Source organism: Periplaneta americana, chromosome 16 (assembly GCF_040183065.1).
Source record: "Periplaneta americana isolate PAMFEO1 chromosome 16, P.americana_PAMFEO1_priV1, whole genome shotgun sequence".
In the NCBI taxonomy this organism is placed as follows: Eukaryota; Metazoa; Arthropoda; class Insecta; order Blattodea; family Blattidae; genus Periplaneta; species Periplaneta americana.
This window is the reverse complement of record NC_091132.1, coordinates 22634402-22652287: the sequence shown is the minus strand read 5'-3', so window position 1 is coordinate 22652287 and position 17886 is coordinate 22634402. Positions and strand designations below refer to the sequence as shown.

Genomic DNA, 17886 nt, shown 5'->3' with positions numbered 1-17886 from the left:
TAAATGGGACACTCTGTATAATACCGAAGGACAGACAAGGTTATGTCATTGTATGGACGACGTAGAAATGAATGTTGTGCTTTTTTATTATATTTTGAAATAGGGACTTATTGCTGTAAATGTTTTTAATATCACATAATATTTAATTATATTCTAAAAAAAAATTTAATATCTTAAATACATAAAAATCCAGGACCGAATTATCAGCGTAAGATGTATCTATCACTCTTACTCAGTATTCGAATAGTAAGTAGACAGTTTATGTCTTTTAATCATATTGTATGTGTATATGATATTGTTGTGCAACATATCCTGTAAATTACTCTACGAAAGCAATGTCTAGGAATTTTCTTGCTAGTTAGAAATTTAGTCGTGTGTAGTGAAGAGTTCCTTTCGTCCAAATTACATAGATTGTTATGTGGAGTGGTGAAAGGGGGAGGAAGTACTAATTGATAGAACTGCATTCGCGATAAACGAGTCCCATACAGCTTGTTACGCTTTGTAAATACCGCTCATACTATATAAGAGTGTATCTCAGACCAGCCAGATAGCATTAGCAAGTAGCAGATTCACACAGTAGCATCGATCCTCACATCAGTGAATATGGCTTACATTAAGGTAAATATTAATAGTAGTTTTGGGAGCTAAATAACCCAAAGAAAATTTTCTCAAATTCACTGTGTCCACCTTAAATTAATAGAATATTATTGTGATTGGACTTCAGTGTTCTTCGTGGAAAACTATTAATAGTTTTTTGAAGGCTAGATTGAACACTACGTATTTGAGACTAAATCTATAAATGTTCATGTGCCCTATATCTGTCGGGACTCTCAGCACAAACCGTACAGCACCCCTACTCCATTTATTAGTTACGTAGTTGCTTACTAGATGGCAGGTGCTCGGATCGGCTCTGGTCTCTCATGTAGCTATAGCTCCAAGAAATGTTTTCACTATAATAATAATAATAATAATAATAATAATAATAATAATAATAATAATAATAATAATAATAATGATTTATTTAACCTGGCAGAGTTAAGGCCATACGGCCTTCTCTAACACTCTACCAGGAGTAAAACTGCGTATACAAAAAACAATACAAATTGACAAAGTACACTACAATTATACACAAAAAACTGAATAAGATAATAATAATAAAATGTAAACAACAAGTAAGTAGAAATCAGACATAATATATAACATACAGAAATAAAGGAAGAAACATAATAAAATGTGAACAACAGTCAAAATAAATTAGACATACAAAGTATAAAAAATAAGAAAATTATTGATAATAATAATAATAATAATAATAATAATAATAATAGTAATAGTAGTAGTAGTAATAATAAAATAGTGCAGTACAAAGCATACAATGAATACAATATTTTATGCTCGACCATGCCGAAATGTAGTAATTATACACCTGGTAGCAGTCCTTTAATGCATGTCATTAAAGTACACCTACTCATTAAAGTTCAGGTATTTTCAGCCAATGACAACTCAGCTTACAGGTGTTCAGCCAATAACGAGTCAGCTTTGTACCGTTATAAAACCGCAAGTATCGATTATTCTCGGATATACAATCGAAAGAGAATTAGCGAAAAGTCACGGAAGCTGGAAATCCAATACTGTTGCAGAAGGTTATGTTCTGTTACTATAATAATTAGCGTTAATTGTAAATAATATTCAAATAAATTCAATTTGTCATCTCGTTTTTCAATGTCGAATTCAATAATAAAAGTTATACCAAGTTTAACGGATTACACAAGGTCAATGACATTATTGTTCCTCGGAAAAAATCAATACTTTCTCGTCTGCGCACATCTCGCAATTCACGACCTAGAACAAGGTCACTTCCGATCTTGTCAGATACAAATAAAATGTATACATCTGAATAATTTCAAGTTAGAAATGTGGTCGAGCATAAAAAGTCGTATGAAACTCGCCTATAATGGTAATTAAGAATCTCGTATGAAAATTATGAAACGAGCGCAAGCGCTCGTTTCATAAACATCCATACTCGCTTCTTAATTACTATCATTATAGGCTCGTTGCATAATGTACTATTTAAGTACACACAGTAAGGAAAATTATGATTATATATAACTCAACTTATCACATTATAGATATACCATTATCGGAGAATATGAAAACAAAAATGTAAAATAAGTTAAATATCACTAGAACATAAAAAAATGTGAATACGTGGAAACATGCAATACAACACTTGTTATTTTATTATTATGTTGTTATTATATTACTACTAGTGTCATTATTTATTCCAGGTCGCTCTCCTATTAGTATTGGTGGCTGCTGTTATCGCAAAACCAGGATACGAAGAACACAATGTGAGTATCGGTAAATAAGAAGGAGAAATACGATTCCTAGGTTAATTTTTGCTTTCTTGGTAGTTCTGTCAGCACTTAAACTCTGTCCTTTATTTCAAAGGCCCATCCTCAGTACGAGTTCAAGTACGGAGTCCAGGACGGACACACCCACGACATCAAGGAGCAGGCTGAGAAACGTGACGGCGATAAAGTTGAGGGATACTACAAGCTGGTTGAGCCTGACGGCACCACCCGCACTGTCCACTACACCGCCGACAAACACAACGGATTCAACGCTCACGTCCAGAAATCCGGACACGCCAGCCATCCTCAAGCTACTCACCATGTGGTGATCCCATCACACTCACACGGATCATCATACGCTTACAACTCACAGCATGAGTCAGGATATGGACACCATGGCTCATATTAATAGAATTCCTTAAGGAGTTCACTAATTAAATATATATCATTGTGCATAATTATTTTTGCTATCATGCCCATGCACATAATTATTACAATAAGATATTTTATGGGAGTAACTTTTTTTATACGTAACATACTACAAATTTGGCAACTTCAGTAAATTATGAAGTTCATATGCCTACTAGTCGTAGTTTTTCTTGCATTTCAAAACTATCCACCTTCACAAGAGTTTTGGACATTTAATTAATTTTGTAAATAATGATTTGTTGAAAGCTATTCCTTACCCAATCGCCGAAGGATTGTCATTGCTATATTCTTCAAAAACTCCCTTCCCCAACATGTTACATTTCGTGTTTCATTTAGACTAGTATGTAAACAATACTATTATACGCCGTAAAAACACCAGTTACTGATGAGTTTTGTGAATGTAATATGAATTCATTATTTACTCAAGAAAATTACTTAATGCTAAGAGTATTACTTCAATATTAAGTGCAATTTTTTATTATTGTCTCACATTTCGTCTTATTTTGTTCAGATTTATTTTTCGCACTGTTAATTTATGTACTTTTGTAAATAAAAGTATATGCATAATAATTTATTTCAAGTGTCTGTAATATTTATTTATTAGTCTGAACCAATAATTTGGGTTTGCCTTGCGACACAGAATACCTCACAAATTTAAGATGATAAAATATATAAACAGGTTTCAAACAAAAAAAAATTAAGACATACAGTATATGAAGGGTTCAGAGCCATAGTGGGCCAAGCGCCATTTATTAAAAACGGAGAAAGCAAGGGTTAAAGTTAAGTGAATACCATAGTTTAATGAAGATTGACATATAATTTAGTTTGAATGTGTATACTTTATATTACTTGCTATATGTTTCCATTGAGTTATGGTAATAACTTCATTTTAACCCTTGTTTTCTACGGTTTTAGTAAATGGCGCTTGGCTCACTATGGTTCTGAACCCTTCATATATAACAAAAAAAGAGACCAAGTATAATTTAAATTGAGCGTACAGTACAAAGATGCTGGCGAAAAAAAGCTACGGAAAATTTTATTATGGTGGTGACGATGGCATCTTGAAGCTCTCGCTTCAGCTTATATTTTTTCCTCCACTTTACAAAGGTTTTCGGAATGGTGCCTCTCGCTCCGAAGAAGAGACCGGTAACTGTGGTTTTTCAATGTTATATTTGACTGATAGGAACTGCGCTGTTGGATCGTAGATTTTCTTCTCCTCTTCGTTCATTTCACATGGTTGAGAGGCTGAGTTTTCAGATGTGATCGTAGGATCAGTTATTATTTCGACTGTCAGTTTATTCCTATTTATGCCTATGATATCTATCCTGCGATTGCTGCCACCATCGGCGATACAATGAAATTCCTCATGGACTTCTAAATGTTTGGATCGAAGTGCATCTGCGATCATAGGACGTTTGGTGTAGTGTCGTTTTATTCTGAGTATTTCTCCCTTTGGGCAACTCCGAAGCACATGTGGTAAAGTTACACTTTATTTTAGCATACAACCCAACTAAAGTGACGTGAAAAACTTTTTCCTTGCATTTTTAACTATGTCCTGATTGCACCTATGCAGTGTAAAATATTACCATGGCAACTAAAACTTACCATTAAGGGGTTAGGCACAGCTTACAGTAGTAAAATTTTGGAAATATTCAACATTTTTTCCCTCCATTACTGTATCTTGTACAATAATGAAAATTAGTATGTGCAAAACACTGTCCTTCTCCTATATGAAAAAAAGTTATATTTACGATTTAAGAAAATTTACATTTTTTTTTTTTTTTTCAAAATTCAGTTCACTGTGCAGTGTTGAAGCGTTTCCGACATAACTCAAAAACTATCCAACATTTTGTGATGAACTTTTTTTCCATGTATTTATGCATGTCATATCTACAATATGATGCAAGATCACTTCTCTACCTTCGATAGATTGTCTGATAAAAAATAAATTCATTTTAAAAATGGTTAAATATCAGTATTTTCTTCTAACTTACTTACTTACTTAATTACTTACTTACTTACTTACTTACTGGCTTTTTTAAGAAACCCGGAGGTTCATTGCCGCCCTCACATAAGCCCCTATCCTGAGCAAGATCAATCCATTCTCCATCATCATATCCCACCTCCCTCAAATCCATTTTAATATTATCTTCCCATCTACGTCTCGGCATCCCTAAAGGTCTTTTTCCCTCCGGCCTCCCAACTAACACTCTATATGCATTTCTTGATTCGCCAATACGTGCTACATGTCCTGCCCATCTCAAACGTTTGGATTTAGTGTTCCTAATTATGTCAGGTGAAAAATACAATGCGTGCAGTTCTGTGTTGTGTAACTTTCTCCATTCTCTTGTAACTTCATCCCTGTTAGCCCCAAATATTCTCCTAAGCACCTTATTCTCGAACACCCTTAACCTATGTTCCTCTCTCAAAATGAGAGTCCAAGTTTCACAACCATACAGAACAACCGGTAATATAACTGTTTTATAAATTCTAACTTTCAAATTTTTTGACAGCAGACTGAATGATAAAAGCTTCTCAACCGAATAATAACAGGCATTTCCCATATTTATTCTGTGTTTAATTTCCTCCCGAGTATCATTTATATTTGTTATTGTTGCTCCAAGATATTTGAACTTCTCCACCTCTTCAAAAGATAAATTCCCATTCCGAGGCATATGTGAAGGATTCGTAACAAGCTGTTTTTTACGGTGATGGGTTGTTAGCCCTTCGCCCAACCCTCAAGCTGGAGGACCAACCCTCATCGGTTGTCCGAGGCTGCTTATTCAATATATTCACAGCTACCCTCCATATCTGGAGGCCGTCTCCTCGATCCGCAACCTGAGGAAGAGCCATACAAAAAAATATATATATATTATTTATTAAGGAATGTAGTTGAAAGAGGATGATATTGTACACAGAGTTTCAGCAATAAAATAAAAGAGAGAGAACATGAAAAAGTTACAAAGTTTATGAGTTATGAGGGAAACGTTTCATCACTGCACTAGGAACTGCCACCATTTTGAATTTTCAAAAATGGACAACAATTTGAAATTGCTTTCTTGTGTTAATTGATAGGGACTTAAATTATGTACTTCAAAACAACCTAAAGGGGTTCAAGGGGTAGTGAAGTGAAGCTCATAACCTCTCCTACCCAAATGTCATCCTCGCCTTCTCGTGGTGAACCCCGTTCGTACAGAAGAGGCTCTGACGACCGAATCACAGCGGTATAACTGTTACATCAGTATGAAGGAAATGCCATATGAATGCCTGTCTAGAGCTCTAGAAGGCATCTGACACAGAACTTAAGATTACACAATGTAATTTCAAAGGCCACTCTAATAATATATGGATTCGAAACTTGGATTTTATACAAGAACTAACAAAAACAGTTGGCAGAGCCACAGATGCGTTTTCTAAGGCATCTCCTGAAATTCGTCGTTTAACACCTTAAAAACCCAAGAGCATCGTTGAGGATATAAAATAATACTAGCAACAATTGCAGCGACACATTGAGAGGATGAGGATGGACAACAATACACTCCAAAGACTTGCAGCATCATGTAAAACTGAGGGAAAACTGGACTAGGGGCATCCAAAATCAGGATGGATAGGTCAGGAACATTCGAATTGCTAAGTTTCCCAGGACAAGACATTAAGGATCCTAAACTTAATATGTTCAAGATGATAATGATAAAAGGAGAAGGTGAAATATGAGGAAGAAAGAAAGAAATTAAATAATTAGAATTGAACTACTGTCATCCCACAGGCTGTGAATGACACTAATAGTTCAAAACAGAAGTTTAGTTAATAATTAAAATTGATTTCTTAGCACTATATCCAATTATTCATAACTCATGTATTCACGTAACTTTTATCGAACTTAATTTGTTGTAATACTATAACACTATCTACATGTATATATACTTTTTACTAGTTGAATGGAAGAAAGGCCTTACGGCCTTGAACTCTGCCAGCTAAAATTTATTATTATTATTATTATTATTATTATTATTATTATTATTATTATTATTATTATTATTATTGTTTTTTTATTTTATTTGGTTATTTTACGACGCTGTATCAACATCTAGGTTATTTAGCGTCTGAATGATATGAAGGTGATAATGCCGGTGAAATGAGTCTGGGGTCCAGCACCGAAAGTTACCCAGCATTTGCTCATATTGGGTTGAGGGAAAACCCCGGAAAAAAACCTCAACCAGGTAACTTGCCCCAACCGGGAATCGAACCCGGGTCACCTGGTTTCGCAGCCAGACGCGCTGACCGTTACTCCACAGGTGTGGATTTTTATTATTATTATTATTATTATTATTATTATTATTATTATTATTATTATTATTATTATTATTATTTCAAAATAGACATTAAATTTTGGACCTATGAACTCCTTATGTCCCTTAGAAGTACCGAGATACATTAAAATAACTGATGATGACTAGCGTTTGGATATTATGGTCACCTGACGCTTAACATTAGATTTATATCTGGATTTTCGAATAAGATGCTTGGTTTTCTTCTACATAATTACGAGGTAATTGCTGATATTTTTTTATAGATTATATCCATTAATTTTCTCTTAGGTCTCAATTCGTTAACACTATAGGCGGAGTTATGGGGGCCACTGCTCCCCCCAAACTTGGCCGAACTCTTTTTATTCTATTAACATGAGAAAATATTGAATTCAAAAGATTTTTCTTGTTTTTGTTTATGATTAAGTTTCTGTGCTTAAATTGACGAATTATTGTCTTCAGACCATGTGTCTGGGCTATAGCATTTATTTTAAATCTCTGAATGTATAAAAATTTCTATACCTCATCTGAGGAATGGAAGCACTGTAATGTTTTTTGTAAAAGCCTGTACTGATGTGTTACAAGTCTGCAGGTGTTCAACCAGCCACTTGGAGAAATATGAATAACATACTGCACAACAATGCAGAAAAAAGGAAAGGGATCCCGGTTAAACTTAAAGACGAGATTAAATAAAATAATTAGAATTCACATTTCATATCGTCGCCTGAATGCAAGAACTAGGTAACTTGATTTTTCATATTTTGTGACATTGCCTATTTACTTATTTATTACACTAAGGAATATGTCTCTTTTCTTTTACCTATTTGTTATATTGGAAAATAGATGTCTCTGGTATCGTTCGATCCGTTACCTAGTTCTTGGATTACATTCTGTGCGATTTTTGTTATGCTATAGAAGAGGTAACTTACTTACTTACTTACTGGCTTTTAAGGAACCCGGAGGTTCATTGCCGCCCTCACATAAGCCCGCCATTGGTCCCTATCCTGAGCAAGATTAATCCAGTCTCTACCATCATATCCTGCCTCCCTCAAATCCATTTTAATATTATCTTCCCATCTACGTCTTGGCCTCCCCAAAGGTCTTTTTCCCTCCGGCCTCCCAACTAACACTCTATATGCATTTCTGGATTCGCCCATACGTGCTACATGTCCTGTCCATATAGAAGAGGTAACTAAAAAACGCAAATTTCGAGTTACCTAGTTCTTGCATTCACGTGACGATATGATATCTTGCTCTTTTAAATAAACAGATAAAGTAAATGTAAAATTGGTCCACCGCTGTGGAGTAATGGTTAACACGTTTGGCCATGAAACGAGCTGTTTGGACAAGTTACTTGGTTAGGGTTTTTTTCCGCAACCAATTGAAGTAGAATTGCTGGGTAATTTTCGATGTTGGACCTCGGACTCATTTCGCCATCGTTAATTCACATATCATCATCCATACAATAGCCCGGGTTAAGTTCACGGTGTGGCGTGCTATACTTGTACAAGAGCGCGGCCGTCTGGCTACACAATCATTCACAGAATAGTAGTGGTAAGCACAATAAGCCTCAGGCTGCAGTGCAAGCCTTCGAGTCCCTCTTCCTTAGAAGAGGAAAAAAAAAGTAAAATTGTCTGTATATTTTGTTACAATTTTACTTTATTTTACAATACCGTTATTAAATGATTATATTCTGATATACTGTAGCAAAGTCAAGCTAGAGTGAGGGGAGGAGGTAAATCAGTCGCTAATAGGATAGTTCTGCCATTGACTTACTGTATTAATTTGTGTATACTACATGGTGTATTTCCAAATATGTTAAAAATAGCAAAAGTTATACCTATATACAAGAAGGGTGACATTACATTGCCTAGTAGTCATCGGCCTATCTCCTTAGTGCCAATATTTAGTAAAATCTTTGAAATCTTGATAAAAGATCAATTCTATAGTTATCTTGAAACTAATAACTTAATCTTAAATCAGCAGTATGGTTTCCGTACTGGAAAGAGCACAATGGCTGCAGTAAATTCTCTTTTGGAAACTGTATATCATGCATATGAAAATGGTGGAAGTACAAAGGCAATTTTTTGTGACCTTAGTAAGGCATTTGATTGTGTTAATCATAAGATCCTGTTGGCAAAACTTGAGTACTATGGTGTGAATGGAAAAGAAATTAAACTGTTTAAATCGTATCTTGAAGAAAGATTTCAAATTGTTTCTGTTAATGGTGTACAATCTGAATCAACACACGTTTTAGCGGGGGTTCCTCAGGGCTCCATTTTGGGTCCTTTACTGTTTATAGTTATGTTAAATGATGTTGGACAATTTGTAAACTGTAACTCTAAACTTATTTTGTATGCAGATGATACAACTTTCCTAAATGTTAATAGGTCACTTGATATTCTTACAGAACAAACAGAAAGCACATTACATCAGTGTAAATTTTGGTTTCATAAAAATGTTTTTTTTATCAATGATGAAAAAAAACACAAATGATGACATTTACTAAAAAAGATATTAGTGAGGGTAACCAAGAGGATATTAAACTGTTAGGTTTCCTCATAGATGGACATCTATCTTGGAAATCACATATTCGGTATGTATGCATTAAGTTATCTTCTGTAACCTATTTATTAAACAAATTGATGAACATTGTTAGTTTTGAATATGTTCGAAATGCATACTTTGCCTTTTTTCAGAGTGTATTCAGATATGGACTTATTTTGTGGGGCAATTCTAGTGATATTACAGACATTTTATTAATTCAAAAGAAAGTTATTAGAATACTGACAGCTTCAAAAATTAGAACACACTGTAGACCTCTGTTCATACAGACAGGCATTCAGACCGTCATAAAACTGTACATATATGATGTTCTAGTGTTTATGAAAGAACATTTGCAAGATTTTAATATGAGAAGTGAGGTACACAATCATACAACGAGGAATAGGCAATTATTAGATTGTCCACTTTGTAGACTTAGTGTGACAAAAAAATACTATAAATTGATTGGAATCAAGTTATTTAATAAGCTCCCTATAAACATTCAACTTCTTCCTGTTGAAAGTTATAAAACAAAATTGTACAGTTGGTTAATTAAAAACCCACTATACTCAATAAATGAGTTCTTTGAAATTGACATACATTTTTAAACAATGCAGTTTTAAATGTTATGGTTTGTTGTTCTTATTTTTTTTTTAATAATGAGATTTTAAATGAAACCTAGTGGTAAATCAATTTACATTTAAATTTCAATGTATTAATGAACAGAGCAAATTGCACTACCTTATGTTGCATTTTTAAAGTTTATTATTAGCCTCTGTTTGTAGTATTCTTAATTAGTTATTAAACATATGACAATTAGTACTTGATACTGTCTTTTATCTAGTAAATATAGTACTTTTAACTTTATATTATGTAATTTGATAAATATCTACATTGTTTTTGTAATTAAATTTTTATTTTGTATATCTATTAAATGTATTGCAGTAAGATTGTAACATTTGACAATGTCTATAGTGAAGTTTTTCATTCAGTGACAATAAAGATTATTATTATTATTATTATTATTATTATTATTATTATTATTATTATTATTATTATTATGTCCCTCATAACCTCGTTATATCGGGATTCTGTGATTTTGCTTCCCCCCCCCCCCCAAGGAAACAGTTCTCTCTCCGCCTATGGTTAACAGCCTGATAATAATTCGACTGAAATTTTCACAACTTAATCTTGCGCAACACAAACTGACGTGCTTCATTACACCGTTTGAGATATGAATACATGAACATAACATGTGAGTTCTATTTACTTCACTTCGTACAGAAGAGCTCACACAATATTTCTAAGACGATATAATAGTTGTTAAGTAGTACTGAGTATTTTGATACAGCTAACCTGGGTCTGTGATGCCAGTTTAAGGAGATATAGGCTTAAACGTGTGAGGAAGGAGCCTGAAGGGTAGTCAGCCGATATACGTTTCGTTATCAATATTGGAATCGTAATTGTCCAAGATCATCTAATTGGGCCACATTTTCTACCGCATGACTGGTCACATTTATTTGGAGTTTACGCAAAAAAAAGTCTTGCCAGAGTTACTAGCTAGTTTCCATAATTTTTCCGAGAGGGAATGTGACTATAGCACATGTCCTGCCTCTCTTCACTGTGGTTGTTCATGACCACCTGGAAGCTACTTTTCCTGGTCGCTGGATTGCAAGAGGATGTCATACACCATGACCTGTGAGGTCACTTGACCTGAACTCTGGCGATTATTTCTTCTGAACAACTTAAAATCAATTCTGTACGAAGCCCCAGTGTACACAGTGGAAGAATTGGTTGCTAGGAACATAGTCGCCTGTGATGGGATTAAAAACACGCCAGGAATCTTCGAAAGAATCTCATACACAGTTGCAATGCTTGCATCGAGTTTGGTGGCCAACGTTTTGAACACTGTTGTTAGGTTCAGAAGTAATCAATAAAAACCATATTCAAATGTTATTTATCTCTTGAGTCCTGAAAGTACAGTACACTAGTATACTTCATAAATGATTATGATATAAGATGTATATGCAGAGACCCGAAGTATGGTATAATATACTTGCATTTGTGCCCTAACTGTTATCTGCAAATTTTTTTTCAGAATTTTCCCTCATTAGTGACTATTTTTTAAGTGCAGAGTTACATTGAAATTTAAAAATAAAACAATAAATGTCTCAGAACTAAGGAGGATAATACCATTTATAATAATCCTCACACGTTTAAGCCCAAACCTCCTTTAGCTGGCTTTAAAGATCCTAATTTCTCTATATCCAAATACTCAATAAGTCACTCCGTCCTCCTGTATTATTATTTTGGCACGGATAATTACAAACACCCTGTATCTGTTTATGGTAAAGTAATTAATAGGTCAATGATTGAGTGAAATTATGAAAGCAGAAAGAAATGCTAGAACAAATATGTGAATAGGATTGCACTTACTTGAGGCAGTTAAAATATTTTACACAGTGTACTGAAAATATTTCAGTTTTATAACAGTATATTTACTCCATTAACAGCGATGATAGAGAGAGAGAGAAAGAGAGAGGAAGCATTAATTGAGAGGAAGGAAATGTGAGTCCAAAAATGTGAACGTCGATAAAATGATATAACACAAACAATTTTCACGCTTTGTAAGTATCATACTCCATGACATTCAAACGTATAAAAGAATATGGTCACGTTGTACAGTCACCATTGCCAAACAGTACGCTCACAAAGCAACTCTCGTTCTGTTATAAACATGGCTTACATGAAGGTACGTATATGTTTCTCTCACTAATTTGAGCATTTTGATTTTTTCTTGAAACAAAACTAGTTAAATTGTCTTCACATGGAACTCGAATTCTGTCGTTAAAACGTGGACAATTGCTTCTGTTTTCTCCGAATTTTTCTATAATATATAGACTACATAATGTATAACTTATGTAGTTATAAATTAGTTAGAAATATACCTATTTTCAGTAAAAATACAGAGTGGACCGTAAGTAATGTCATTAATTTCAGAGGGTTATTTTCTTTAGATATTTCAAACAAAAAGATTTAATACAATTTTGCTCGTTTTTTTTCCTCTTCGAGATAAAAGTATTGTTTTATATGAAACATTTCATAGCGTGTGTTGGGTAAGCCATTGATTGAATTCTCAATATTTAGATATTTCAAACAAAAAGGTTTAATACAATTTAATCGTTTTTTTTCCTCTTCGAGATAAAAGTATTGTTTTATATGAAACATTTCATAGCGTGTTTTGGGTAAGCCATTGATTGAATTCTCAATATGTAGATATTTCAAACAAAAAGGTTTAATACAATTTAATCGTTTTTTTTCCTCTTCGAGATAAAAGTATTGTTTTATATGAAACATTTCATAGCGTGTTTTGGGTAAGCCATTGACTGAATTCTCAATATATAGATATTTCAAACAAAAAGGTTTAATACAATTTTAATCGTTTTTTTTTCCTCTTCGAGATAAAAGTATTGTTTTATATGAAACATTTCATAGCGTGTTTTGGGTAAGCCATTGATTGAATTCTCAATATATAGATATTTCAAACAAAAAGGTTTAATACAATTTAATCGTTTTTTTCCTCTTCGAGATAAAAGTATTGTTTTATATGAAACATTTCATAGCGTGTTTTGGGTAAGCCATTGATTGAATTCTCAATATATAGATATTTCAAACAAAAAGGTTTAATACAATTTTAATCGTTTTTTTTTTCCTCTTCGAGATAAGAGTATTGTTTTATATGAAACATTTCTTAGCGTGTTTTGGGTAAGCCATTGATTGAATTCTCAATATTAGATATTTCAAACAAAAAGGTTTAAAACAATTTTGATCGTTTTTTTTCCTCTTCGAGATAAAAGTATTGTTTTATATGAAACATTTCATAGCGTGTTTTGGGTAAGCCATTGATTGAATTCTCAATATATATATATATATATATATATATATATATATATATATATATATATATTTCAAATAAAAATGTTTAATACAATTTTGATCGTTTTTTTTCCTCTTCGAGATAAAAGTATTGTTTTATATGAAACATTTCATAGCGTGTTTTGGGTAAGCCATTTATTAAATTCCCAATATGCCCAGTAAATTTTAGAGAGAAGGGCATTAAGATGATAAATTATTGAAATAATTTTAGTTTTGTCCTTCAAATGTGCACACATTTGATCCGAGCAAATGTAACTTTTCGTTCTACAAAGGAATTTTTAGAAATTTCTGCACTGTTAAAGGACAAAACTAAAATTTTTTCAATTATTTATTTTCATAATACACTTCTCTTAAATTGACTGAGCATAATGAGAATTCAATCAATGGTTTTCCCAAAACAGACTATGAAATATTTAATATAAAACAATTTTTATCTCGAAAAGCAAGAAAACAGGCAAAATTCTATTGTACTTTTATATTTTAAATATCTCAAGGAATAATGACATTCCTTGCGGTTATCTCTGTGTAATATACAGGGTGTTTCAAAAATACGGGGCATAATTTCAGGTATGTATTTCCCACGTGTAGACAATCAAAATAGTTCATTACAACATGTGTCCGGAAATGCTTTATTTCCGAGTTATGGCCTTCACAACATTGAAATTCACCGGAACGTTTTTATTTCCGCAGGTCGTTGCCGTCAAAGGAGACATTAAGAGGGCACTCTGACAGTTCATTCTGAGGCGAAGGTTACATTCAGTGTTGTGTAGGCGTACTTGGATCGAAGGTTTCCTGATCGATGGATAGGTAGAGGTGGCCCAATTGCTTGGCCTCCACGCTCACCTGATCTGAACCCTCTCGATTTCTACTTGTGGGGCCATTTAAAATCATTGGTTTATTCGTCTCCGGTGCCTGATTTGGAATCCCTTCGGAATCGAATTGTGGCATGTTCTGAGGACATACGCAATACTCCTGGAGTTTGGGATCGTGTTCGCAGGGCAATGAGACATCAATGTGAGGTCTGTATTCAAGCAGGAGATGGACATTTTGAACATCTTCTGTAATGACAACGACCTGCGGAAAGAAAAACATTCCGGTGAATTTCAATGTTGTAAAGGCCATAACTCGGAAATGAAGCATTTCTGGACACATGTTGTAATGAACTATTTTGATTGTCTACATGTGGGAAATACATACCTGAAATTATGCCCCGTATTTTTTAAACACCCTATATAAGTCCTTACAAAGTATGAACAAAGAAGAGATTGGAATCTTTTTCTTCTTATTTATCCGTTACAAATTCAGGGCGTTTAGATTCGATTCCTATCTGAGGTCAAGAATTTTACTCTCTACATTAAATTCTAGAAAGGACTGTGTTACACCTGTGAATAATTCTGTCAGGAATTATTTTAATTTTTGCCATTTCTTCATGAAAGGAAAGAAGGGAGAACGGGAGACCTATCTTTGGATCTGATATTCTCCTGAACTGGACCTATGTTTTCTCCAGTATTATTTAATATACTGTTGTTTTTTTGAATTCTATTTGCAGATACTTTCAAAGTAAAATATTTATCAACTTCTCAACGTCTATTATATTTTATTCCAATATACACTCACGTATATTTACGAAGGCATTACATTTTAGTTATTATCATCACTGGTGACACTGATTTCAGATTGCCCTCATTTGCGTTGTGGTGGCTGCTGCTCTTGCGTTACCAGGGTTCGAGCATGATGTAAGTGCCGAGGTTATAACGAAAAATCTGTTTTTTTTTTTATTAGTTTAATATTTGGAAGTATAGTGCAGAATCCAAAGCTTTTTCTTTTTCCTGTTTCAAAGGCTCATCCTAAATACGATTTCAAGTACGGAGTGAAGGATTCACACACTCACGACATCAAGGAACAACACGAGACGCGCGATGGCGACAAAGTTGAGGGATACTACAAGCTGGTTGAGCCTGACGGCACCACCCGCACTGTCCACTACACCGCCGACAAACACAACGGATTCAACGCTCACGTCCAGAAATCCGGACACGCCAGTCACCCTCAAGCTACTCACCATGCTGTGAGCCCATCACACTCACACGGATCGTCATATGCTTACAACTCACAACATGAGTCAGGAAATGGGCACCATGGCTCATCCTCATACTCTAGCCACTCTCAAGCTGCTCATCATGACAGCTCATCACACTCACATGGTTCTTCATATTCTTATAATTCACAACACGAGTCAGGATATGGACACCATGGCTCATATTAATAATCCTTTATGAAGTCAACAAATTAGATAGGCCTACTCGTATATATCATATGCACCGTTGTTTTTGCCATCTCATTCATGTATCAAAATGTATCCGAACTTAATTATTGCATGTAGTAATAAATAGTAAAAACTGAAATACCAAATACTTGTACAAAATGTTAACAACAGTAGTATATTTTATCGGAATAATTTTCTCTCACATTGCCAAAATTTGGTATTAAATTTGAGAATTGAGCTAGAAAATTAATTTGAAATTAATTTGATAGATCTATTAAGGCTATGGATCGGTGAAAATAACGAAAAAAAAACATTAAACAATGGAAAGTTTATTTTTAACTCGAAAAAATAAAATAATATTTCAGTTTTCTAAATCTGTGCTTATTTTGGCCCTATAACAATTTAAAGCCCCTCAAGACGAATTTAAAGGGACCAGCGCGAGCGTGGAGCTGCAGCCCTTTAAACTGACACTCAGTTGTCATTCTGACGGACTTCGTTCTTCATTATAACTAATTTTACTTTTCATCGAGTCCATATTTCGCGCAGTTATGTAGGAAAAAAATGTGTGTGGTAGACCTGTATAGGAAGGATATCGATAGTATACATCACATACATGCTGTATTTTGATACTCGTTTCTCGATTTTCCAGTTTTAAACATTTTGTAACATTAAAGATGCTCTAATGAATGAAGTTTTTCTCCAATTTCATTGAAATTTTGCACAGAAGTCCACAATAGCATGTAAAGTAAACTGACATATGTGTTTTCTTCTGCTATTGAAAGTATTCAAATCACCATGTGTTGAGAATGTAGTAACTTTTAAAAAATTGAAAAATTAACAACTAAGAAGGTAAATATTTTTTCTCAAAAAGTAATTGGAAAAATATGAGAAGCATGTGTCATATTTTACATATATTTATCAGGAATAAATTAAATATAACTACTATATTTAAAGAAAAATTATGTAAATTTTGAAAATTGGGATAATTATAATTTTATTCGGTATCAAAAAAAAAATTATAAGTAAACTAATTGGAATATCAAAGTGAAACTCTGTGTATTGCATGTCCATATTGTAGTAAATATGTGATAAACGTTTTATATTAATTGATGTAAAAATATAGAAGTTAGAAATTTCACAGGCCATAGCCTTAAAATGTCTGTTTTTATAACACACTGAAGTTGCTGTATTGATCATAATTTCCCTTGCATTTCAAAGGCAGTTATATGAGAGCTTTGCAGAATTTAAGACATCTACTTAATTTTGTAAAATAATGAGTTGTTAAAATTGTATTCTTATCTTATTTTCGTTAGTATATTCAACAGAAACTCTCTCAATACGTTACGTGTAGTGTTTTGTTTCATTTCTACTATTCTACAATCAATACAATTTAATAGCATATAGTTACTTCTTCTGTATCTTATGAATATAGCGTAATGCATATAATTATTTATTCAAGTGAGAATTCAAATTTAATATTAAGAATAATGCTTGAATTTTAGGTGCAGACTTGAATTATTCTGTCGTTAATTTTGTTCATATTCGTTTTTCACATACTATTGTAATTAATTTATGTACTGTTGTAAATAAAACTTTAAGCATAATTATCATTTGTATATTTATTTGTACTCATCTGACACTTTAGCATTTAACTCATTTGTTTATCTTCAATAGTTTTAATTAATATGCATTATCGGCCTAATGCACTTTCAAGACAATAACTTTTTTGTATTTTCTTACTTGCCTCCGACATGTAAGGGGTGCCATTGGATCGACAGAAGGAAGTTGTCGAGTTTAATTCCATCAGGCTAGAAAAGACACAATGTTGCTTCTAATAGATGTACCATTGTGAATGCTTTTACATGTTTGAACGCCTCAGTATTCAACAAATATGTCTTACCTGGTTCGTTAGGAGGGAGTATCGCGACAATTTACCTATAAAACTCCCAGTTCCATCTATAGTTTCGTCTAGGGAGATCCAAATTTTGTCTGCCCAGTTTTTCATAGGCCTATGTTGTTTAGCACATTTGTATTCGTAGCGAAAGAGTAA

General features: G+C 33.4%; 2 protein-coding genes across 2 annotated transcripts; both read left to right on the top strand.

Moving 5' to 3' along the window:
* Positions 1 to 549: 549 nt before the first annotated feature.
* On the top strand, positions 550 to 3341 carry LOC138716309 (cuticle protein 19-like). The gene is made up of 3 exons (XM_069849255.1): positions 550 to 618; positions 2289 to 2351; positions 2452 to 3341. Exons 1-3 carry the CDS (start codon positions 604 to 606, stop codon positions 2761 to 2763), a joined length of 390 nt encoding a protein of 129 aa, XP_069705356.1. The 5' UTR covers positions 550 to 603; the 3' UTR covers positions 2764 to 3341.
* Positions 3342 to 12296: 8955 nt separating this feature from the next.
* LOC138692011 (cuticle protein 7-like) lies at positions 12297 to 17430 on the top strand. The gene is made up of 3 exons (XM_069814774.1): positions 12297 to 12386; positions 15247 to 15306; positions 15411 to 17430. Exons 1-3 carry the CDS (start codon positions 12303 to 12305, stop codon positions 15834 to 15836), a joined length of 570 nt encoding a protein of 189 aa, XP_069670875.1. The 5' UTR covers positions 12297 to 12302; the 3' UTR covers positions 15837 to 17430.
* Positions 17431 to 17886: the final 456 nt, after the last annotated feature.